This window comes from Egretta garzetta, unplaced genomic scaffold (assembly GCF_000687185.1).
Source record: "Egretta garzetta isolate BGI_Z169 unplaced genomic scaffold, ASM68718v1 scaffold151, whole genome shotgun sequence".
Taxonomy (NCBI): domain Eukaryota; kingdom Metazoa; phylum Chordata; class Aves; order Pelecaniformes; family Ardeidae; genus Egretta; species Egretta garzetta.
In genome coordinates, this window is record NW_009258615.1 from 3673975 (window position 1) to 3698986 (window position 25012).

General features: G+C 36.4%; 1 protein-coding gene across 1 annotated transcript in view; it reads left to right on the top strand.

Annotated features, from left to right (window-relative positions):
- The window catches only part of SLIT2 (slit guidance ligand 2), a 256837-nt gene that overhangs the window by 141512 nt on the left and 90313 nt on the right, over positions 1-25012 (top strand). The window contains exons 4-8 of the mRNA XM_035903458.1: positions 6317-6388; positions 16983-17054; positions 20996-21067; positions 23722-23885; positions 24410-24421. Of these exons, the coding sequence (XP_035759351.1) occupies positions 6317-6388; positions 16983-17054; positions 20996-21067; positions 23722-23885; positions 24410-24421 (392 nt within the window). The remainder of the gene's footprint in view (positions 1-6316; positions 6389-16982; positions 17055-20995; positions 21068-23721; positions 23886-24409; positions 24422-25012) is intronic.

Consider the following 25012-nt stretch of genomic DNA (forward strand, 5'->3'; position numbering starts at 1 on the left):
CATAACGTCAAAACCAGGGGAATACATAATAGCTCTTGCAAACCTCGGTCTTACTCTGGAACAGGTTTGAGGTTTTAGATGGCATGCCTCATGAAGGTGACTGTGGCTGGAGAAGTGTCTCAAGCCATGCAAAACCTCACAGACATCTTAACGAAGTCCAGAGTCCAGCGAGCAGCCTGTGCCACAGCAGGTTTCGCAGGTCTTTTACCCTGCAAAGAGCTCCTTAATGAACAAGTAGTGTCTGTCTTCTCCCTGCCATCTGAATTTCTGTAGTCTTTAAGCTGTACTCCGATACAGGTGTGTTGCAGGAACACTGAATAGTACGGAGGAAAAAGCAAATCATAGTGAAAACAGCTGAAAAGGAGAGGACCATTTGATATTCATAAATGAATTGTTTAGTTAGTTTTATTATTTTGGGCTAGATATCTAACTGATATTTATGTTCATAAAAGGAACTTGGTTCTTGTTCCACCAAAATTATGTGGTTGGACTCTCATTATTTTAGGTCCCTTCCAATTGAGCTATGCTATCCTATTGTAAAATATGGTGGTTTCTTTTCACCACCTTTGTATTCCAAGTGAAAATCCCCACATCCAATTTCATATATTTGATTTTCAGTCAAATAATTTGAAGACATTCTTATTCAGTCTATTTCTTTGAATGCCCTGTCGTCTCATTATCTATGGTAGTTTGCCACCCCAAGGATGCTGATCATGGAATAGCCACCTTCTGAGCTGTTTTTATGAACTGGCATAAATAGACTGATAAGTATTCAATACTTAGTTTGACTCTGTATTTCTGCCTTTTTCTTTAAAAATCAGGGCACATTACTCATTCCCAGTACTCAGTATTTTACAAAGTAGAGAATGGCAGTATAGATTTATGATATCGCTGGTCAGACACAGAGGGAGGTTAAACCATAGAGGAAAATAAAATTACAAGTAATTAAATTTACAAGCAGGTTTGCCATCTTCAGAAGATTTATTGTTTCAGAACAAACAATGGTTTTAGCCACACAAGAAAACTGTGATACAGCCTTAATAGCATATGATATAGATATTATATGTGGTGTTTCAATTTATATAATTAAAAATTTAGCACTTCTTTTAAGGGTAAATGGGGTATTCAGCTGGGAACCATACATGGTGAGTAATAAAATAGCTGCAATGCAGTACTGTCTGCATTTTTTAAGAGCTGAAGCACTCTATCAGGCTCATTAATATCAGGTTATCTGAGGGCTTTATCCTCAGATAAAAAAGCAACAGCATATATAAGTTTTTGAGGTTTTCTGTGGGAATAGATTATTATATTCTATTGGTATGAATTTCAAATGTTAGAAGGATTCTAGGTTGGGATATTTTTCCCTGATACACTTCTATCTACTAACCTTTAAATATGATAAATAGAAATGTGCCATTTACATCCTGTTCTTAGGAGGGATTCAGTGGTAGCAAGGTTTTGGCAAGGTCTTTCTGCTATTTCCACAAAGCATAATGCATTATGATTCCTAATGTATCCTGGAGAGAGAAAAAAAAAAAAAAAAGCTGAATACATAAAATGAAGATGATTTTTGGGGGGAGGGTGGGGGTGAAAGGTTTGATTTTTATTTTTTTTTTCTATTTTATTTTTCCTATTTCATCAGTTTGTGACATACAGAAATTTACATTCTTTCAGATGTGATTTTGAATTAGACAAGTTCTACTGTAATGTCAATGAAAATAGAGAATTAAATCCTCAGTCTTTGGAAATTGGTTGAAAAGCTGAGGCATATGTGATCATCAGTATACATTGTATGTAAATTGCCTTGACCTGGTTTGTTTAAAAAGAAGTTATATTTTATGTCAGTACAATAACTTCTGGACTTACTTGGTTATGGATCTTAGAGAGGCTATGCTATTTCTCTGTTTTTATTGCTGAGTTTGATTACTTGGGTAGACTACGATAATTAAAAGAAAAAGTTATTTAGGTGCAACATATTTAGTCTCTGATTTAGAAGCACACACCTTACCTTCTGGGGGGGGAAAAAAAAAGTATGCAGGTTTTACAGAGAATCACTGTAGTTGGGCAAAACCTCAGAAACCTTGTGCGTTCTCTGTGTACTCTTGTGGGCGAAATCTCCAAAATCTTTGTGCAGCCTCCTCCAACCTCAGCTTGGTTTGGTATACGGACTTGGGTCTCTTGTTTTGCTTTTGAGAACATGGGCTTGCGGCCAGAATGTTACAACTCAGAAGAATGCTTGATATATACTCGGCTTAAACATATCTGAAACAAAGCACTAGAAGCAGGATGGTGCAGTTGCACCTAGAGCAACACAGGTGCTCCTCGGTGCCTTTTCTGAAGAGCCTCTTTCAGCTGCTGCCAGCCTAATTTGCCCAGATGGCTTTTTGTGTGAAAACCTATTTAACCCCAATGTTACTGTGCCACCTTTTGGCTTGAGGATATCTCAAACTAAAAAAGACTGAAGTTATGTGTGGCAGTTCTGGCCCTGAGCGCTGTTTTGGTAGTGTGTGAGCAGGGAGGTGTGTTGGAGCCTGGCTGGTTGAAGGTGCTCTGCTGGCCAGTGAATGCAATGTAGGAAACCCATAAAGTCGCCCTAAGGAATTTTCTTGAAGGGTCAATGTCTAAGGTACTCCGCTTCAGACTTAGTAATTTGGAATATATCTCTCTAGGAATGATATAATAGAGTCAAGAACAATTTAGCTGAAAGAAGCCTGTAAGACAACTAGAGTCTGTATAAAGATTAATTCATCAAAATGTCTTACTAGACTGTTGTGCTTTATTTAAAAAAAATACCTGTAGGATAGCCTTGGCTTTTTCACTCTAGCTGTATACAAAACATTTTATAATCAATTCTGCTGTTCCAGAGGTTTGCTGGATTTTGATGTAAGGTCTTGGGCTGTAATAATAATGGAGAATAATTTGTTCTGATGAAAGTATCTCTCTAGATTGCTGGTTTCAAATGTGAAGACAGGTTCATGCCTTTTCTTTGAAAAATACAGATTTGTTCTTGTAAAAGTAGGATGTTCTGTTGTTTAGTAGCTTAAATTTTATTGAAATGCACAAAACCTCTTTCATTTTAGGGGTACCAAGTGCCATCATAAATTATACTCAGTATTCAAATGCTGCCTCTTTTTTGAAATGGGAGGTGAAGTTCATGCAGTTATTAGTGCAGGAAAACAATGCCCATCAGGCTGAAAAGGAGGTTTGCACCTTTTTCACTGCAGAATATAAGCTGCAAAGTCAAATCAATGTAACATAATGGCCCGCAGAATTGTCTGGTTTTATCTACAAAATAGATTTTTGCCCCATTTACCCAGAAAGTCACAGCGCACCCTGTGCTGCCTGTGACCTTCTTTCTTTGTGAGCAATCTAAGAATTGCAGTGGAGTGAGTTAAAACATCATAAAAAAAGACCACACAGTAACTTGTTACTGAGTCCTAGGTCTGCAGTGTGAAATGTAGGTTTAATTTATGCAAGAAGAAAAAGTTGAATGTTTGTTTAAGCCCTTCGAGGTTTTTACAAGGGAACCTTTTTAGACTGAGCAGATGAAAAGTTGAAACAATCAATAAATAATCACTAAAAACTTTCCTGCTATAAGTAGGCATAAATTGTGTGTTGAAAATCATAGTTTTTATAAGAGAGGTAGAATTTTGCAATGAAAGAATGAATTAATAACTTACACTTTTGGTACATAAACAATTCCAGGAAATTTTTGCAAAGCAGCAGATGCATTGTAAAAAAAATTCTCTTGGAAAATGACATTTGCCAATCTTGCCCATCTCTCCATGTTGAGAGGGATGCTTTAAACAGTGCTCAGGAAGGTTGGGGCCCTTTGCAGTCAAGTAGTTCTTATTTCAAATGTGCTAAAATTAGCAGGGAGCAGTGTACTTTACATGAGCCTGTGCTACATGGAAATGGTGTTGACTGCGTGGACCCAGCGGTAAATCTGGCATGCTATCAGTTTGCTCTTTCACATGTGCATGCACGCAGACGTACATGTGCACACATACAATCTCAGTGTGGTGTTTACTGAGGAACCTGGCTCAATAGCTGTTACTTGTAAGTCCTTGCATTCGTGCTAAGATTTGCATTTAGTCAAGGAAAGAAAGATTTTGACCACTGATATTTTGTATTAGATATTTAAAAATAATTTACATGTTGTCTCAACTTTGTTCATCTTCCACTTTGTTTAATTATATAAAATGGTGAATCATGATACCCTATTAACTGTCATAAAAAGCGTAATGCCCCATTACCCATTACCTCCTGCAGTATATATTTATGGGTATGGCAGTGGTTTACATAGATATATACATATTTCTATGTTATAAACTAATCATTGATCACGATACAAATCACCACTGCTAACTTTACGCACAATTTTTATATAGGTAAAATGTATTAGTCAATTAAACAGAAGTGTAAATATAGATATTTGCTGTTTATACTTACAATGGCATTTTTTAAAGGAAGTAGACTGTTAAATCATGTTGCCGTAACAAATGCTGAAGGCTGCTTTTTTCATTCATTGCCATTGAATTTATTGTCAGAGCAGTGCAGTCATATCCCATTTCAAGATTACTTAGGTGGCTTGAAAATTAAATCACAGCTCACAGATTCTCTTTATTCACACACGGTTAATAATAGTAAAATTGGGTCTAGTTTTAAATATACCTTGCAAGATATTGCAGTGCAGTTAGATGCAACAACTATGAAAGATTTAGTAAACAGAATGTGATTTTTCCATATACTAACAGTGAATTGGATAAAATAAAGTTGCTGTCAATGTATGTAGAATTATTTTCAAAAGGATTATATCGATATAAATTTTGTTAGACTCGGACAGTGTGGGGTTTTATAAAATCCTCAAATTACTTTTTTTTTTTTTTTTTTTTTTTAAAATGTCAAAAGCCTGACTGTTTATGTCTAATCAGCTAAATGATCCTTGCTTATTCACTTCATCTGAGCTAGATCTCTTATTTCTATGCACTGTTTTGCAGTGTTTCTCCTAAAAGGTCATCTACAAGACATCTCTAAAAAGCAAGACATCTTGCAGTTTTACTTACTGGTAGGCTTGGAGCGCATTTGATGTGCTTCTGGAGTGAAGGTTCTGGTCTGGTGAAAATCTAGGGCTGCTCTGCAGACTGACTGAAAATCCTAGTGGAGACACAGCTTGTATGCATCTGATTTGTTTCTAAATTTTATTCAGGTGCTCAGGCAAGCCTCTTAATATCATTTCTTGTGTATATGTTGTCAATAGATATATTAATCTCTGAAGGCCTCCAAAAGAAGATGTGATTTCATAATTTTAAGGCCACAAGGTAGACAGGTCCCTTTGAAGGCCTTCAGACATTTGTGAATCGTGTGCATGGTAGCTATGTTTGGTCCAGGGTGCCAAACTATAGTCTGAAGTGAAACCTTCAACCTGCATACATAGATAAAGCACTAGCAACTTTAATCTACTGATTGTCTCCTGATGCACTGAATTACTTGTTAATACATGAAAAACCCTGGTTTCTAGTTTGGCTTTGTTTTCTATTCTACACACCCCCACACCCGCCCCCGCCCCCCGTCTCAACTGCTACTGTCTTTACTTCAGTTCTCTAGGTTTTTTCCTAATCTGGAACAGTGAAGGCCAAAAGTGTTTCTAAATTTCAGAAGAAGGGTTGGTTATTCATATTGCTAGCAAAAAAATACTCATTAATATTTCTCTTTTGGAAAAGATACTAGTTTCGCGTAGTCTGATACAGCTGGTCACGCAGGGATTTGGGGGAGGAGCACAGGATAGCTGCTGCAGGATGGTTTTTAGTGGCATCTTCTAAACTACACGGTGCTTGCCACTCTGAAACAAAATTCAGAAATATATTGATCTCAGACATTATACAGCTTGATAGTCAGTTCTCAACACCTTGCTACTTGGGGTTTTTTGCTTGTTTTCAGTCTTCCTTGAATAAAATACTATCAAACATTTGATGTCATGTGTTTGGAATGGGTTGAAAAGTAAATCAATCGGTTAAAAATTAAATCATTTTAGCCTTCATTGTTAAATTATGTAATGCTTCTGCTTTTTGTTTGGCATATATATTGTTGTTTTGTAAAGGAGCTACTTTGTGCAACACAGATAAACTAATTTGAGTGTTATTGCTGCTTCTTTTTCTTCAATTGCAAATCAGTTAAGGTAATAAAATAAGCTTCATTGGAAACATTGACTGAACTGTAATAGCTGAAATAATTTCCTTACACATTCTTTTTGTTATACACAGAAAGAAAGATATATGACAGATTTTAAGTTTAATTTAATTATTTTTTTTCTTAGTGATCTTAGTGAAAATCAGATTCAAGCGATACCAAGGAAGGCATTCCGAGGAGCAGTAGACATAAAAAATCTGTAAGTATTTTCCTCCTTCTTGCATGTATTCTGGTGGTAATGCTTTGTCAATGCAGTGTCTTTTGTTGTACGAGATCTCTTTTTCCTAAGCACTTTTACAGCTGCTTAAGGAATCTCTGCATAAAAACAACATGTACCATTTGTTTTGGCAAAATACTTTAACCTATATCAAGCCTCCTAAAATTGCCCTATATGAAATCTAAAATATTGAAATGGAATTGAATATAACAAGGCATTATAACTGTTTGCTTATGGTAACCTGAGTTTAATATTTGAATGTCAGGCTATTTTAAACATTTCATTGTTTTTGTGTGGAAAATTCATTTTGCCTTGGGTCTAAGTGTTTGCCTTTTGTTAGCTTGCATAAAAGAAAGAAAAATCATGCTATTATCTAGTTTTGCTAGCATGTATTTTTTTACTTGTGTGACTACTTTTCTTACACAGTTTTCGCCTCTGGTAAAATAAGTCTTTTCTAAAAGACAGATACTCGCTTTCCTCAAAATAGTGACCCTAAAGTTCATGGGCAAGTTTTGAATTCTCAAGTTTCTAAATGTGGAAGCATGTGAGTTTCAAGACAAAGGGAAGCACTGACTTTTCGACTTTCTGTTTAAAGTGGTGGATCAGGTTAGTGGACTGAAAGAGCTGAACAACCTGAAGACTGTGATGAACTTGTATAGTGGGAAATATAAGGTCATGCACTCAAAAGCTGTAACCCCTGCTGTAAGCTGAGGAATCATCACTTAAAAACAACCAACAAAGACAGAGGATGTATACTCCTGGGTTCCAGGAAGACTGTGGAGCTTCCAGGATGATGCAGCTGTGAAAAAACTTTCTTTTTTTTTTTGCTTTCTTATGTGGCATTAATGAAAATAGGGAAGTATCAGGCCATAATATGAGCTTTTCATGTAATTTCTGTTGAAATACTTTTATTAATTGACATTACCAGTGTTAAAGAAAGATGAACTTTCTAGCTGTATAATTTTGAAAATGGAGTGCTCGGTGATTATGCAGGAAATGACATGATGTCATATCCCCAAGTAGGAGGGGACAGGACAGGAAGCCCTTTGCATTTCTGTCTTCCTGTGGTAGACTCCACTCCATTCTGCTGCCCACACCACTGCACAAAAACCAGTTACGAGGGTGTTTTTTCAAAGATTTAGCAGAATGCCCAAGAGTTTGGCCTAGCTGATAATGATATCTGGATTTTAATTTTTTTTTTAATTTAACCATGTTTGTGATGATTATGCCCCACTATGAGGTCCTACCACAGCTCCATCTCAATGGAAAAACTGTTGTGTTCAAATCTATTATGTTCAAAAACATGCAAGTGCATCTCAGAGTAGCTTTGTTACTTTGTTTAACTGATGTTTTATGAGTTTCTATTCAGAACTGGTCTCATCATTATTCATGGTCTAAAAGAGGCTTGATTGCAAGGAGAAGCCTGCATTTTTCTGCATGATCTTTTATATTTGAAAATTGATGCAGCTACAGAAAGGAACTTTGGTAATAAAAATAACAGCATTATCAAGGCTTTTCTAGTGACAGGGCAGTATTTTAGAATGTAATAAGTATACTTATACATTGTGAGATAGTTCCAGTCAGAAACTTAATTAGGATAACAGTCTTTAGCTAAGATAATATTTATATCTTGGTGTCCATTTTCAAAGTAAAGATCCTGAATTATATCTAAAACATGTATAAAACAGTAGATCTGCCCTTTAAAGCCTTTCTCTTCTGGGAGATAGTAAAAAAAAAAAATCATAAAGACCATAGCATTGCCAAAATATTCCAAATCATATCTGTGGCATATAGTTTATTGTGATAGCATAAGTCCTACAGATACATCCTTTATTGGTGGTACCAGGGGAAAAAAAGGAAAAAAAAAAACCAAAACCAAACCCTAATCTGAAATCTTTGTGATCCCACTACAATTGAAAGTCCTAAGAAATACATTTATCTGTCTTGTAAATGCTACCTACGTTCTGGTCATTTGGGAAGAGCGCCTTCTATTGGGTCAGGTATAGATGTGAGCAGCAGAATGCTGCTTGAGTTTGTGGGGTGAGTGGGGTGGATTCTAGCACAGCATTTATGTAACTAGATCAGGGAGTTGAGCCTTTCCAGAATCTTAGGCAGGAAGGAGATTTGAACTCTAGCCTTCCATCTGGCCTTGACATTACACTTAGAGAAGGGTGATGGCAAGAATTGTACTATTTTTATTTCACTGTTCAAGAATTAAGGAGACAATTGTTGAGTGATAGGTGTAAAAAGCATCACTCTGCAAATAAAGAAAATTACAAAGTGAAGGAATTTAGCATCTATTGGGCAATTATCCTAAGGTCCAGGAACCAAATATTTGTGTATACTTACTGAGAACTGTGGGAACAGAATGCAATATTTGTTCTAATTTCAGCATTTTTTCTGTAATTGCCTAGTAATTGGGCATAATGTTAAAGCTGTTAACCAAACGGTGGAGGTACAACCTGTATTAGAAAATGATGTAAAATCTGGATTTGCTTTGTGTACCAACATTAATTACATCAATGCCAATATAAGAGACTTTTTTTTTTAGATGCAATGAGTGGTAACCTTCCCACACAGTGACTCTAGTAAGCTGTTTCAAAGGCAGTTAACAAATCTCACAGAAGTTGACCTGATTATATATTTTATTTTCCTGAATGGAGACTCACCATTATTTCACTCCCCCTAAATATTTACCCATCCAATTCAGGAGTTGGAATATTTTGGAAAACATTTTATTGTATCCAAAGACTGTACTTCAAGTTTTCGCAGACGAATTAGATGGTAAGGCAGATTATCTGAAGGAAATTGCTTCCTTTAAGGTTGATGATACCACGATGATCTTTTGATTTCCTGCAAATATGTTAGCTCTAGAGTTCTCTTGATGTTTCCCAGAAGAAGCTGCCTAACTTCCATAAAATGTGGCCTTGATACTTCCTTTCTGGACATCATCTTAATAGCGTTCACAGTATAGATTCTGTAGAAGATAAAAGCAAAATGGGCAAGGTATTATGAGAATTGACAACCCAGGAAACCTGCCACACCCTTACAGTAAAAAGAACAAAAAAAACCCCACAAACTTACTTTATATCTAATTAGAATTTCCTATTTTCCAACTTGTTTCTTGCCTCTTGACTTACAACTGAGGAGAGTCTGGCTTTGTCTCTGTCTTCCCTTTAGGCAGTTGCAGGCAACAATAAGATCACCCCTTCACCCTCTCTTCCTTCTTAAGGCTGAACAAATGCAGTTCTTGAACCCTGTCCCTGAATGTCACCTGCTCCAGCCCTCCCGTCTTGGTGGTCCTGGTTGGAGTCAGCCCAGTGTGTCAATGTCTATCTTCTACTGGAGAGGCTGAGACTGGATGTGCAACTCAGATGCCATCTCACAAATGCCAGATAAAGCGTCCAGGCTTCATTCTCACCTATACAGCCCAGTTGTTTGTAATGAATCAAGTCCTTCAGAAGTGACAAAAAATTAAGGAAGCTGATTTTGTACAGGCTTTGCAGACTTGGAAGCCCAGTATCCAGTGTTTTATCAGTTCAAATGTAGGCAAAAAACTAGCTGCTCTGTCTCAGAGTCTTGATTTTCCTGTTCCAGGGAAATGACTTGAAGAATAGTCCACTTTTAGTATAGCTGCTAATCTGGGGCTTGACAGAAATTAGGGTGCAAATTCTGGAAACATAATTCTGAAAGTTCCTCCTAACTTACTACTTCTTCAGGGAGAAAAATATGCACCAAGGAGTTAGGTTCTTCCAAGAACACAGTGGCACCCACTGTTTTTTAAAAATAAATAGAAATTATCATATAAATTGGAAATTAAACACAGATTTTTTTAATATACATGTTAATGATGGTTTCATAACCCTCCCTGGTGATACAGTACTCACACTGGATGTGAAAGATGTTTAAAATCTCCCCAACCTCAGGAATTTTATTTGTATTTAAGATGGTAAGCAAATGCTTTAGCTGCACAGATTATAAGTTTGGATGGGTTGTTTATTGAATCTGGTTGCTAGGAAGAAAAATAATTGGCCTTAAGAAGCAAACAAATGTGAAACACTGCTGAAAGAACAATAGCACTATGCTCAGTTTTTGAGAAGTAGAGTTTGTCCCCTGCTCTGATGATTTTGTTGAAATTATGTTAAGATATTTCCATTTGAAGTGTATAAAATTTTCTAAGATTCTAGCTTCCTATTCTGCTGTGTAATCAATAGTTGGCAGAAGATGGAAAGGAATATCCCAAAATCATGGCAGACTTGTAATGTGCTAAATATGTGCAACATCAGATGATACCAAACGTACTAAGGAACATTTTAATCATATCTCCTGCAAGTATCTTGTGCCCTGTTTGTCTTGTCATGGTCTGGCCTTACTTCAGGCTACCCTCTTCTTTGGTGCCTCTGTGTTCATTAGGTTCCATTTTTTCCTAGCAAGTGGGGGACGCTGTAGCTGTCACCCCAAGGGTAAAGGCTGCCGGGCAGTGTGGTAGCTTCACAGGTTAAACTGGCTGGGAAAATGGAGAATTAGTGAAGAGGGGGACAGACACCAGCATCCACTCAAAGTCCTTCCCATTACACTAACTTTTGTCTAAAACTTTGATTAATATTAGTTGGTGTTACTCTGATGACTCTTCTTCACCTATTGTGAAAGATTTAAAACTGACATTGTCACTAAAGGCATAACTGAATTTTGTATTAATCTTCCTTGGCAATGATGGGACTTTTTTTTTTTAAGTTCAGTATTATTAGCAGTTGATAACCACGGAGTCCTGCTTAAGATAATTTCTCAGATTATGCACAAAATTCCACTGCAACCAGAAGTATATTTGTCTACCCACCTGCACAAGTGCTAATCCAAATGCATGGCTTGTCTAAGACATGCTTTAATAATTTAGAACTGGCATATTTCTCATGCTGGTTCTTAACGGGAATCTTAAGTCAACTACTAGGGCTGTTCAGCCAGCTGTGTTTCAGGTGTACATCAAGAAGGATTTTCACAAGATGCTAGTGAAATATATTCAGTGTATACTTAGGATTTTTATTAAAGTAAAATATAGCTCTGAAGGAATGAAGACAAGAACAGATACACTTTTCTAGTGCTTTCTATTGTCAAACAGGTCAGTGATCTTGGGGAAAAAAAGCTGTTCTTTTGGACTGTTTAAATAAGTACCATTTCAACACTATTTTTAAAGTTGTTATTTTAATTGCAGGTTACTTTCCTAAAATTTGGCCTACTTGAAAACAATTTCTTTTTTGTCAACAAATTTATTTATGAAATGCTAAAGTCAATTACATTTTTAAATCAGGCAGAGCATTTGGCTTTGAAGATGAGTTTCAATTCAGAAATCTCTGAGTGTGAATCGAGAGCTTCCTTGCAAGTCTTTTTTTGGCACTTGAACCACTGAGGAAAAGTCTAAAATACATAGAATCTAAAAATGTATCTGAAATTTATTTGAGTGACAATAAATGTTAGTTGAATAAAACCTAGGCAGCTGAAGTAGGTGTGGTTTCATCCACTAAATGAAGTTTCAGTACTTATACAATTTTACATGGTATCTGAATTTACCCTAATGAAAAATGTGACATATGCTTTTACTAGAAAAAATACCAAATGTTGCTGTGCTTTATGTAGTTTCCCATAGAATTTCCTGTGATAATACAAAGCAAATTGAGGCAGATGAATTTGAATGGAGATGATATACTCTGCTGTAGGAAGACTTGGATTCAATTTTATCCTTAAATTTTATTTGGCCATGTCAAGTACTGAGAATAATGCAAATCTTCATTGAAGATTTGAGTTTTAAAGAAAAGTTGTTTATGCTTCTGTTTAGTGTTGAAGTATCATGCAAAAGTTAGACTCTCAGGAGCCTTTAGGGCCTTTTGTATCTATACTACCTTGGAAAGTGAGGCTGCCTCTGCTTTACTAAACAGGGTGACTTGCAAGGAGGTTTATTGATGAGTAACTAAGTAGAAATGGTTCTACAGATAAAGGTTCTCTAATTAATATTTAAATAAAGTACTCTAACAGAACTTTCATGGTATATGTGTTTAATATGGCTTCCGTGCTAGAACAGGAATATATTTGTTCCCCACGTTGTAATAGCCTTTGTACTGTTTATCATCTAATTGCTAACTTGTATTATTTCAGGGAAGTCATATTGATACGATAGTATCTTTGCATCACATAACTTATAGATTGCTCATTCTGTGTTCATCCTCCTTTTCATGGCTTTTTCCTGTTTCATTTTGATTTTTTATTTTATTTTATTTTGCTCCTGGAAAATACTTGTGGGTTTAGTCAACTAGACTGCTAGATAATTTTGATAGGATGGAGCTATTGAACTATAGATCTGTTCTCCTTTTTCTTCTAGTTCATTCAGTAAGCATGCCTTACTTGCAAGTATTTGTAAGTGTTGCTTTTTAATTTTGGGATAAAAGAAAAGAGTTAATCATTTGCTGTATTATGTATCTCAGGAAAAAAAAGTATTCAAAATGTTTACAGGGAAAATTTAGCAAAGAGCAAAATGAACTACATGAGCAAAATAAACAGCAAGTAGAAAAAAACCACTGACTTCCAAATGAAGGAATAATGGCAATAAATATTAATAGTCACAGGAAACAAGGACTCCTCTGAAGTTTGATAAAAACTTAGAAAAATTTCTTACATGATTTTGTTACATCTTTCTCAACTAATGCCTCTGAAATTATTGATTCCTCTTGAAATTGAAAAGGGAATTGAGAAATAGGAAACATAACTCAGTTCTGTTACAAAAAATATAAGGAGACATTAAAAAACTGACTGTTTCCAAAAATTGTCTTGCAGTGATAAATATTGTGCACTCTGTTCTTTTCCCAAGGAAGAAATTTAGTGATGTGAAATCCAGTGTAAAATGTGCTAAAACTAGAAACATTTTCTGATTGTTTTACTGGGGAGGAAGCTACCATAGGGATCTAGAAAGGCTCCTGACTTTCTCTGATGACTTCTTAAACAATGTTTACTGTTAAGTTGGTATACTAAGGGAACATAATAGTTTCTGAACAAAGGAGAAGAATGTAAAGCTGCACTGTGCCTCTCTTGCATGGGACCACGCAGTGTCCTCAGGCCATGGAGAACAGGAGAGTAAAGCAGACAAATTGACTGAAATTGTCCCAACTTTTAACGCAGCCTCTATGAACGAGTAAAGGTTTTCTCTCAGTCAGATAACAGGTTTTTTCTGTATGAGGGTAATATTTTTCAAATGTATGTAACATCTTCTGTTAGTCATTAAATGCTTTTCTTGTGGTATAACAAGTTTTATTTTTAGATATTTATTTATCATTATCTGGTAGACAATATGTTATAAAAGGGAAGAAAATACAAGTTAGCAACATGCTTCTACAGTGTAAGATATATCAGCAAAAGCAATAAATAAAAAAACATTTTAAAGCAGACTTTTTTATTAGGTGAATGCTTTTTATTTTGTTTCTACTACTTATAGCTGAACTGACATAAAAATTGACATTTCAAGTAGCAGAAAATTAGTAAGTATATGAAATACCCAGGTAATGCTGCAGATACGGGTGAAAAACCTATTTAATTCCCTGTGACAATGGAAAGATTTTGAATGTGACAGCTGTTGTTTGGCATTTCATGAGCTTCATAGGAATGGCACTGCCGGAGGTGATCAGCTGCTTTGGGAGGTGAGGGGGGAGTGGAAAGGAATAGCACCTTTCCAAAGGGATGGAGAGATCCCACATAGAAGAGACCCAACATGGAGATGGAGGGGGGGGTGGGTGGAAGATGTTGAAGGGAGACTGGGGGAGAGGAGAAGGATGAGGATGGGCCAGAGTTGCTGGTCCATGTCTGATCAGCTTCTGTTCTCAGGGTGTTTTAATAATTTGAAAAGAGGAAAAGAAACTGTCAGGGGGAAAAAAAAGTTTTCTTAAATGGAGTTAGGATTATTGGTATGCTTTAGTTGTGAGAAAAAATTCATTATAGTGTTGTAGATTTTTATGTGTGGTTTTGAAAGACATCACGCTAAAACCAAATTATAAAACATAACTTAAAATTAGAGAAGCATGGGCTTTTTTTCTCTGGTATTCTTGCTTATGTTTTAAGTCATAGCACTCACACAACTTGCTATCAGGAACTGGTCTTGTCCAAAAAATTCAGACTGCTTCAGTATATCCATTGGAGAGGCGTCATAAGTTAATTATATACTCGTGAAATATTGTCTAACTTTCTGTTTGGATTATATATGCAGTGGATAACTTTACCTTAACACAAATACCATAAATTGCTTTTCAAGCCAGGCACACAGTCTTCAAAGTCATGTACCTTTCATAGCTTAAAAGATGTATATCATGCCAGTTGTTCTTCCTGGTGAGCGTCTGATTGTTTTATATCATGGTCGTAACTGATGGAAGCTCATCTAAAACATAAAGATGGTCGTATCTTTCGAAGACGATCATTTATAAAACTAGGAAATATTTCTCCTCTCCCACCCACAAATTTCCCTTCCCCCCAACTGAAACCAACTAATTAGTTCAGTGCAAACAAAGGAATCTTTCTGGTAAGAAGATTTAAATGAGAACAACTCACCCTTCACTGAGGTAGTGGTCATGGTGACTCACTGAAGGAAGAAGTCCAAAAGTTTTCAGGTGCACCACAACTGCTGCCAGTCTAGTGGAAGAAATCTGCCTTTTAGTTTGTGCAGGACAAGATTTGCTCAAGTGCTCTCTCTACTGTTAAAAGATTTTCCTTTGTGTATAATATGGATGATTTAGAAGAAGCTGTGTCAGCACTGATTTATACATTGACAGCTAAGGATAATAAGATATGGGCAAACATACAGCTCACCCTTTTACAGATTAACCTGCAGACTGCATTAGGCAAATTTGATGGCATTAAAAGATTTTTCCAATTTGACTGGAAACAATTTCTCTTTTGTATTGTGTCAAGGGTAACATTTCATGCCATTGTACTAATTTAAATAGCTTTGATAAATTGCTCAAGAGGTTAGAGAATTGTACTGTGTATATATCTTACCTCTTTAAAATAAAAAGGCTGTTAACTTAATTGTTAAATGAAATTCATTAGTAAAAATTGAAGGAGCCTGAGAAAGTCGGCTTAAATATTCCAGCACTGCAGCACTGGTGCTGTAACATTGCACCAAAATGATTAAAGATCATATTCAGGAAATGATATTTTGCATTTAGCTCTCAGTACACAGAAACACAGACACTGTTACAGTTAGGACAATATTTTATTCCCGGGTAGTAGTAATTCAGATGAAAAATGTGGATGAAACTAGAAGAACTTTATAGAAGTTGGTACATTACACTCAACAGTGGGTGTGATGATTTATTAATAAAGTAAAACATTATCATAGATTCAGAGAATCACAGAAAATGCTTTAGTAAAAGCCTCATTAGCCCTGCTAGCTAATATATAATTGAAGACAGAAGGGCAGAGTTCATTTGTATTTTGTTCATTTTCTTAGTATTGTGCACACACATTTCCTCATGTATATTATGTGACACTGACAAGATACCGGCTTGGAGAGGATCTTCTAGTCATTTAAAGTGAGGTTGTATCATCTTTGCTTTGCAAGTCGTGCCCTGAAATGCGCAAGACGTGGCATATTTATAGGAAAAGCTGTTACCAGCAGAGGAACTGGGATTCTCTGTTTGCGTGGTTCTTAATTTCAGCCGACTTTTTAAATTGGACAGTGTGTACTGTATCAATGTTTTGAATTGGAAAGGTTATAATATTCTTCAGAGAAATGAATGTAAATTTTTCATAACTTAATACTTAAAGATTAATAATGTATGGGATGGATTGCTGAGTTTTATGTCCAGAATTCAAGTGCTCCGTTACAACATCCTATCTGCATATAATTGCAGAGAGCACCAAGTACGTAGGAAACCACGTACTGGAGGCTACAGCAGAACTGCTAGGTTCACTGGGAGCAGAGTTAAAGGCGAGAGGTGACCAAGTGTGCAAATGCCTTGGACACTATTGTGCCTACATACAGAAATATTCTAGAAGGTAATTGTTCTAAATCCCCCCCCACACCGCCCACCCGGTCCAGGCGTGCACGCAGGCAGAGAGACCCCTAAAAGTGGTGTCTCTCGCCGGTCCCTGCCGCGGCGGGTGGAATTAACATGCAGCTGGGCTGCTCTGATAAATGGATTCTGTTAGGTCACCGAGGGGATGCGTGTGACATTAAGTGATTTACCGTCCTTTACCTTAATGAAATTGTTTCAGCAAGATGACGCTGAGAGCTTTTAATGGATAGCTTTTCTTGATGTAATGAAATTGCATTCCTTTGGCATTTAATATAAGGTGCAGTTATTATTTACTGGAGCTTTCCCAGCGCTGCTGTTTTGCGCAGACAGTTCAGAACAAAAAGGGATTTCTGTAGCAGCGTCCAGGCCAGCATGCTGTGTGACAGTCTCAAGCGTACGAGCGTGTTTGTGGGAGCGTTTCGGTGTAGCGTGGCCTAGCTCTGCCGGCCCTTCAGGAGGTTTTCTTTGCACCTCACCGCTGCCAGCGCTCGTCTCCCTTACAAATACCTTCCTAATCTGTTTAACAGGCAACTGGATTACAACCAGATCAGCTGTATTGAAGATGGGGCGTTCAGGGCTCTGCGCGACCTGGAAGTGCTGTAAGTATTCCTGTATCTCTTACTTGTAGCGGGAGCTCAGTATCTGGGGAGTACTAATGTAAAAGCTTATCTGCGAGCTGCAGCCTGGTGTCAGGATGGTCTAGTGAAAAGATGTCTTAAAATAATCCACTGCCATGTGCTGTAAAATGGTAAAAAGATGTGGAGGGGCAGAGATATTCCTTTACTCTACGAGACAGACATTGAACACAATTTAAAAAAAAAAAAAAAAAAGCAGGTGGCAGATACTGTAAGAAAAGAATATGTTTCCTTCTAAAATGGGGGGTGTCAGTATTAATGAATCCAGTTAATACTCTATCCATCACTGTTAAGTGCTGAACATTTTCAGGGTTGCCTTTGTTGTATACTCTGACATCAATTTGGTCGTTCAGACTCTGTTTAAGGAACAACATACTATATGTATTTGGCAATCTGGATGTTTTCAATGAAGCACTTTTTTTGTCAAACACTACTGTTATCTGTTAAGATGTTTAGCATGTCCACGTTAAGTGCTTTTTTTTTTTTTTTTGACGTGTTAAATTTTATGTGTATAAATATACATACATGTAGAAAAATATCTTTTTTATGTCACTGAAGGTTAGTATTGCAATACTCTTTTGCATACTTTTTCTCGCGGTCTCAAAGCAGCCATCCGTGAGGTTAAAGGTAAGAAAATTATCATCAGTGACCTCTGACCTGAAAGTAGTTACTGTAATGAGCAAAGTGCCACAGTTCCCAAAGAATCTGAGGCACAGGACACATTCCTGAAATATTTGCTCTGTCAGTCAAACTGTCACATTTTTTCTGGGCTTTCTACGTTAAGAGGAGTGAAAGGCTTCTGTATCAGTGAGTTATTTCATGGTAGCTTGAATCACACTTGGTAAATCACAACACCTGGGGGGGGAGGTTGTTGAGTTTGGGGCTTTTTTTTAAGATTCTGAAGTAAAGAAGCTTCTTTGGCAATAAGTAGTGTCCAAGAAACTAAAGAGTGTGTGAGCTGCTGGTGGGAAAGTTTTTTATTAGTAAGCAATGGTTGGTCTTTCTTATGAATGAATGGATCTGACAGCTAAATTTGATTATTTTCTTTAATATTATAATTATAAAATAACAAGCCTATTGTTAATTTTCTGGTAAAAAGGCATGTAAAGTGTACTCTTGGTTCAATATTACATCTAATTGTGAAGCTGATGAATTTTTGGTTGTCTGTCAGTAAACCTGATCTTCTGTGAAATTTTTATCTTTGGAACTCGTGTATGTGGCAGCATAACTTTTCCAGTGATGGCTTTATCTGGTTATTATGTTTTTTAATACAAGCCTTTCTTTACGACTGAAATTCTTAGATATATTTATTTAAAAAAAATAATAATTTTCTGCATTTTTTAATGCTTGCAATTTTTGGTGTTCTAAAAAGGTCATCCTTGCCAGTTGAAGTCAGTGGTAAAATTTTCACATTGATTTCAATGAATGCAAAAAAGGAAAAAAACTCTGTTAAAATAATAGTCTCCTGAAAAAGTAGGTAGTTAGAATTTTGTGAATGAGTATACAGAGAATATTAGCATTGTTCAACAACTGAATGTTTCCTATCTGAATTATGTCATAAGCAGTGATGTAGAGATTAAGTTTTTTAAAAAATGAGTTCGATATTTCAAACAGTACTGAAGGGTTTGTATCTAATTCAGCTTCCTTTCCCATACAGCTTGAAGAATGAAAGACACGTAGATCAGCCCATACTGTGTATGCACTGAGTAGCATATGACTACGTGTTTTGTTTTCATTTGTAATTATTCTATCTAAGCACAGAATGTATATTTTCCTTCAAATGATAAGTACATGATAAAGCTTTTAAGTAATCTTTAAAGTTGCCTAGGATGTAATCCTGTTCAGTGACAGTTTGAAATGTTTATCAAAGTAACATGTCATATATTGGTTAAATAACTGCAGAATCCTAGAGACTGTAAGTGTTAAAGTTACAAAATTCACCTGAAATCTGGACAATTCTGTAAGATGAAGGCAATTACAGATACAATGTTCCCTGTGAATTTCTGTGAAATTCTATTTTTCCTTTTTCTCTTTTTTTTTTTAAAGGGAAAATCTGCTGTACTCAGGAGACAGTTATTGTGGGAAAATATATAGTACTGTCATATTAAAAAAAATGAAGTATCTAAGAAATTAAAAAAAGTCTTTCAGTCATGACACTCTTTACAATAGTATGTAATGCTTAGGTAAAAGTATTGAGCCAACTTTTTTTTTAATTATGCCTCTGTAAGGAAATCAAGCATTTTCATCAATAGATAGAAATAGTTACGAAAATAATTTAATTCCTTATGTATCCCTTATGTCTATTCCTGATACATTTCTGTACCCTTGCAAAAATAAATTAATATTTCACACATACAAAATAGCAAGGCGAACGTCAAACATCTGAAATTGAAAATTAAAACATTTGTAGATACACCTTCTTTAAACAGCTAACAACTATGTATGTACCGATTTCCATTCCCTTCACTGAAAAGATATGATTTCGAACCCTTGTAAGAAGTGATGTAGGAAGAACTATGGGAGCTGCCATTTACCATGTGGACATTGTATGAAAATCCTGCCAAGATTTACTGAATGTTATTTATTCATTAAGGCACCTTTTGCGGACATACTCACTTGGCCGTTTTTTGTTGTTTCATTTTTGTTCTGTTTTGAAAAAGGGCATGATTCTCCTTTTTTCTTCTTCTTCTGATTATTCTCCTCTTTGTTTATGTAGCCCTAAGGGCACACAGGGGAGATCCCGTATGCGCAGTGAAGAAAACGTTTAGGGCATGGAATGAGTAAGCACACAAAGATAAAATGCAGCACATTGCACCAATAATTAATTGCTTGGTTAATGTGGAGATGTATAGCCTGATCCTGTTCGGGGTGCTGCGTATTTACCTTTCTGTATTTCAGGATCAGATAGTACTCAGAAATTTATTTAAAGCGAGCCCAAATAACACTTTGTGGGTTTTTTTTAAAAAAAAAAGGCAAAAAGAAACAAGTAAAACACTTTCTGTTTTTCCCTTTTGAAAAAGGGTTGGTCAGAAGGAATTATTTATTAGTGCCATAGGTATGCATTTAAAATCCCGGAGCACATTCTCCATTGTGCTCAAATGAATGATCTCTATGTCAAAACTGTAAATTCTATTGCTTGTTTCCTTGTTCTGGAGTCAAGCTTGTTTGCATTTTATTTGCAGCCTAAAGACAATATTTAACTGCAGGATTGTTCATAAAGTTTCATTATCTTTATAAACTACACTTACTGAGTGTGACGGGTCTGAGCTAGCCAACAATTGGCTAAGATTTGTTCCTCATTCCTAAGTCAACTTCCAGGCACCTTGTCTAAAATCTAAACTATTAGTTTGCTAAAGTATTAAGATTCCTAACTCCTTCCATTGTATAGCAGAAGCTCCCCTATCGTTCATGCAGCTCTGGATCATCTATAGCAACTCTGTTCCACGTAAAACCTAATCACAGCCCAGAGTTAATCTTTTCCTAAAATTCTTGAGAAGATTTTGTACTTGTATCCTCTGTCAAAAAAAAAATGGACTCTCAGAAGCTAGAAGGAGAAACCTGAGTCCTAGAATGAAGGCATTTTCTCCAAGAACTCTTTCGCACATCAGGATGACAAGCCTAGCTTGAATGTTGTAGATGTTCTCAACATTGGTGGAAGCTCCATTTGAGTGAATCATAGGGTACTGGGACCTCAAATTACTTAGGTTTATTAAAGGAATGGTCAAACCGTAGCATTTTACCAGGGATTGAACAGGAAGGAAAAGTATATCTAAAAGCATGGGGTTTTCCCTGATACCCATCCCTAAAAACAGTACACCATGATCTTCATTAGCTATGCTTTTTTTAAAGTGTGGTAAATGTGACATAAGTGTAACATGTTGACGTGCATCTTCTTGACTCCGCAGCACTCTCAACAACAACAACATCACTCGGCTGTCCGTGGCAAGTTTCAATCATATGCCCAAACTCAGAACATTGTAAGTAGTCCCACTGAAAGCTGATGTTTGATCAGTCCAGTATACAATTTTTACCTCTATCAAGTTTTGTCAAGCTCAGTTAAAAAAAATTTTGAGGTATCATGAGGTTGATGAGTGTGAAGCCTGTATGTGCACGTATGGCAGCTAATTCTGAAAGGTACAGCTAACAAGTGACGCCAAAGCTGATACTTGGGGGTCAGGAGATACAGAAGCAGTTGCATACTTTTCCGTCAGCTTTTATAAGGTGTGGGATGAATAAGTCTATGAAAATGGTTTCATGGCCTTTTCCCAACTGGGTTTTCCATAGTGCTGTATTCAGTCACAGAAAAGCTTCACCTCCTAACAAAAAGGATGAGGGCAGGGGGGATTCTCTTTTATACAGCTGTATAGAGAAAGAAATTGATGTTTTTTGAAAGTCAAAAATTTGTTGTACTTTGAGCTATTGAATGGGTCACATTTCATTTAGGAACATGGAAGACTCTTTGATTGGCTGTCAGATGTGATAAATGGGAAATCTTTATGCTTTTATTACTGTACTGCTAGCAGACCTAATTAAACTAAACTAGCTCTCCAACATTCTTTGTAACATCAAATTATAGCATCATCCGGTAGTGCCATTATAATTAAAGTTGTGTCAGCATTTACAATAAGGTCCCCATTTTTAGAGGTTATGACTTTCACAGAAGAACACTTCAGGCTTCTAAAACAAAACACAGTGACAAGAGTGTGTATGCAAGTGACACAATTTGGGGTTATTTCTTTCGTATGTTTATACTGAACTAAGAATAAATGTATATTGTGCTAAGTGGCAAAACCAGGATATATCAAGGTGTAGTCCTGAGATTCTTTCAGACAGATTGTCCCATGAAGTGGGAATCAGAAATGAGTGGGATGTTCAAGAGTAGCTTTTGCTGTTAAAGAACTACTTTTACAAAGAGGCTGTCCGTTTTCTTTTACGCACAACCGTTTTGAAATCAGCAGGCCTACTCAATACCGTTTGTAACTGAAGAAACTTCATGCGGTTGAGTAGTTCAGTTGACTTCATAACAGAATTAGAGCTATTCCTGCTTGAACAGATACAAGAGTACTTAAATACTGTTGACCATGGGCTTTTGGTGGCCTCGGTTACATTTTAAGAGTAGAATTTCACTCCATTGTTTTGGGTTTGAGACTTCAAAATCTGAATGTCTGTACCTCTCTCAAACCTTCAAATACAATTTATAATCTGAACCACAAATTACAGTGAATCAAATTAGCAACATTTGCACTTTTTTTGGTGGGATATTTCATCTTCTGAAAATTTATTTTAGCAACAAAAGAAAATGGACACACAGAGGCCTAGATTATAGCTGTAACATCCCATTTGCAGTCAGAATGTGCTTGTATAACCGTATTGATTTCAGCGGCATTAGTTCTGATTCGCAATGGTGTTCTTGCCTACAGCTGGCCACAGATTGTACCGAATGAGTGTGCTGTACTGGGAGGTATATTTGCAAAGCACCCACCCAAGAATTAGTACAGGAAAATACATTGCTTTTAATTTCTAGTCATTTATGGGGGGTAAAAAAAAGTGAGTTAGAATGTTTTATGTTGGTTACATATTTCATGTTGCTTTACAGATTCTTTTTTTAATGGATTAATTAGACCCCTTGTCTAAATTCTGATTTTCTTGCACTTCCTTTCCAGTTATTTAGTTAGGATTGAGCACATCAGCTAAAAAGGACCAAAATGACATTACTCTGTTATGGATGATTCTGAGTAAGGATTTGATTTAAAGCTGTGGACATCCTTTTCTGTAGTTTGAGAAAATGTAAGAGCCAGGGAAAAGTAATCTACCTAATTTAGTGAATACATTTGTCTGATATTTTATCAATGGCAAAGTGCTTTTTGCCACTTGGCAAGGAGCCATGGTCTTGTATTGGACCCTGCCAACAGAGAGGCAACTTACTTAATTCCATCGCTTGCTGCCATTTGGTCTTTTAATTTCAGGCATTGCTTAGAACATAGGTCCCTAGGAGCCAAAAGCAGCTAATCCCCCTTTCTGTGATTAACCAAAAAGAGAGGAAATCAGAAAAGGCATGTGAAAGAAGGTGTTTTATATAGAGTTATTACTTTGTCTTGTTCAGCAGAAAATGAATATGACCTGTTAAAGGGATTTTGCGGGCTGTTTCTATAGAGACTAATAATGGCCAGTCTTACAGATATATCTAATTGGAAACCAAATCTTTTATTAACTCTCTTTTTCTGACAGTATATTATCACTATAGGGCAATTTACTTGAGACATTTTTGTCTTATTCAGTATTTCTACAGGTCTGGGCTAAAGAGTCCCACAGCAGCCTTCAAGCTCTTGTATATTTACTTCTTTCTTTTAGACAAAAGAAAGTACAGATAGGTTACTTTATTAGGAAGCCTTCTTTTTTCTTCCAATTAATTAGACCACAAATAAAAAGTAATTTTGCTGCTTGTATAGTTTTATTTATTAGCATTTAGCTCCCAGACTTTCAATGAAAGATGTGAAAAATTGATTCCTCATTAAAAATTTCTATTAATAAATTGGCATAGTTGCTTGCTGAAGGGGGGGCTGGGCAAATTGGTTGCTTTTCTGTTTGTTCTTCCTAATTGAAAAATATTGACGGGTTTCTTTCCATGCAGTCGTCTTCACTCCAACAACCTCTACTGTGACTGCCACCTGGCCTGGCTGTCCGACTGGCTGCGGCAGCGGCCGCGGGTCGGCCTCTACACCCAGTGCATGGGACCGTCCCACCTCCGGGGACACAACGTAGCTGAGGTCCAAAAACGGGAGTTTGTCTGCAGTGGTAAGGGAAACCAATTCGCTCACTGAGTCCTGCTTTAAAACACACCTACCGACAGCTCAGCGGTGATTGCTAGTGCTGCATGTTGACTTTTGCTAGCTTGTGCATAATCCAAGAGTTAATGTTTATTAAAAAATAAACTAATCATTTTTATTGCTATTTGTATCTTGTGTAAGGGTGCTTCTGTCCTTACAAATTTTGTGTAAATGCTGCATTCGCATTGAGTACATAGCCTTCTAAAAGTATAATTAGGGGGGAAAATGAAATAAAAGGTGCACTGGCTGAGAACATAAGGCCTTTAGTAATAAGGAATTACTATTTTTTAACTTTACAGGTTGTTGTTTTTTCTTGCTGTTATTTTCTGCAGTTTAAATAATACTCTGAATCCCTAAGTAACTTTCTGAATGTTATTGGTATGCTCTAGTGCATCAGATTATTTTCTGATATGAAATAATGAAATGACTAACAGTTCGCTACTAACCACATTTTCTCTATTCAATTTTTTTTCCTTTATTCGTATCTTCTAGATGAGGAAGAAGGCAAGTTTATCTTTCTTATTTAAATATTTTTAGACTCAGATTGAAAATTTTCTGTAAACTTTGACTACTGTTTCCAGTTTCCTTAAAAACATTAAAAAACAGCTGGACCATAGCTATGTGTCTTTTCAGTGATTCAGCAGGGTTGTTTCTACTGGTTGATCTTCTGCAGACTGCCAGAAGCGTATTGCCAAATATGCCAAAATTTGCACAGATCTATGCCTTAAAAAGAGTTCTATGGAGAGCACAGCGTTCTGTCCTTACTAAACAGCCTCTGACATCAAAGTGCAAGGCACTGCCATCTTTGCACAGCAAATGCTGACAGTGTTCTTACCATTAATTCTGCCTTTATGTACACTTAAAAGGGCACCTAACAAGATCACTTCATGTAACTTATTTGTAAATGGTACGGCTGCAGAGCCCAAGTGTCAAGAACAGTTTTATAACTTCATAACATTATAATACCGATTTTGAGGTATATTTTGAGAAGTAAGTAGAAACAGCACTGGCTGCAACTTACATTATCAGTGTACCCTTCCTATGTTAATACAGTGAGACACATCTTTGTTAAAGTTGTGGTTTCATAGTCAAGAA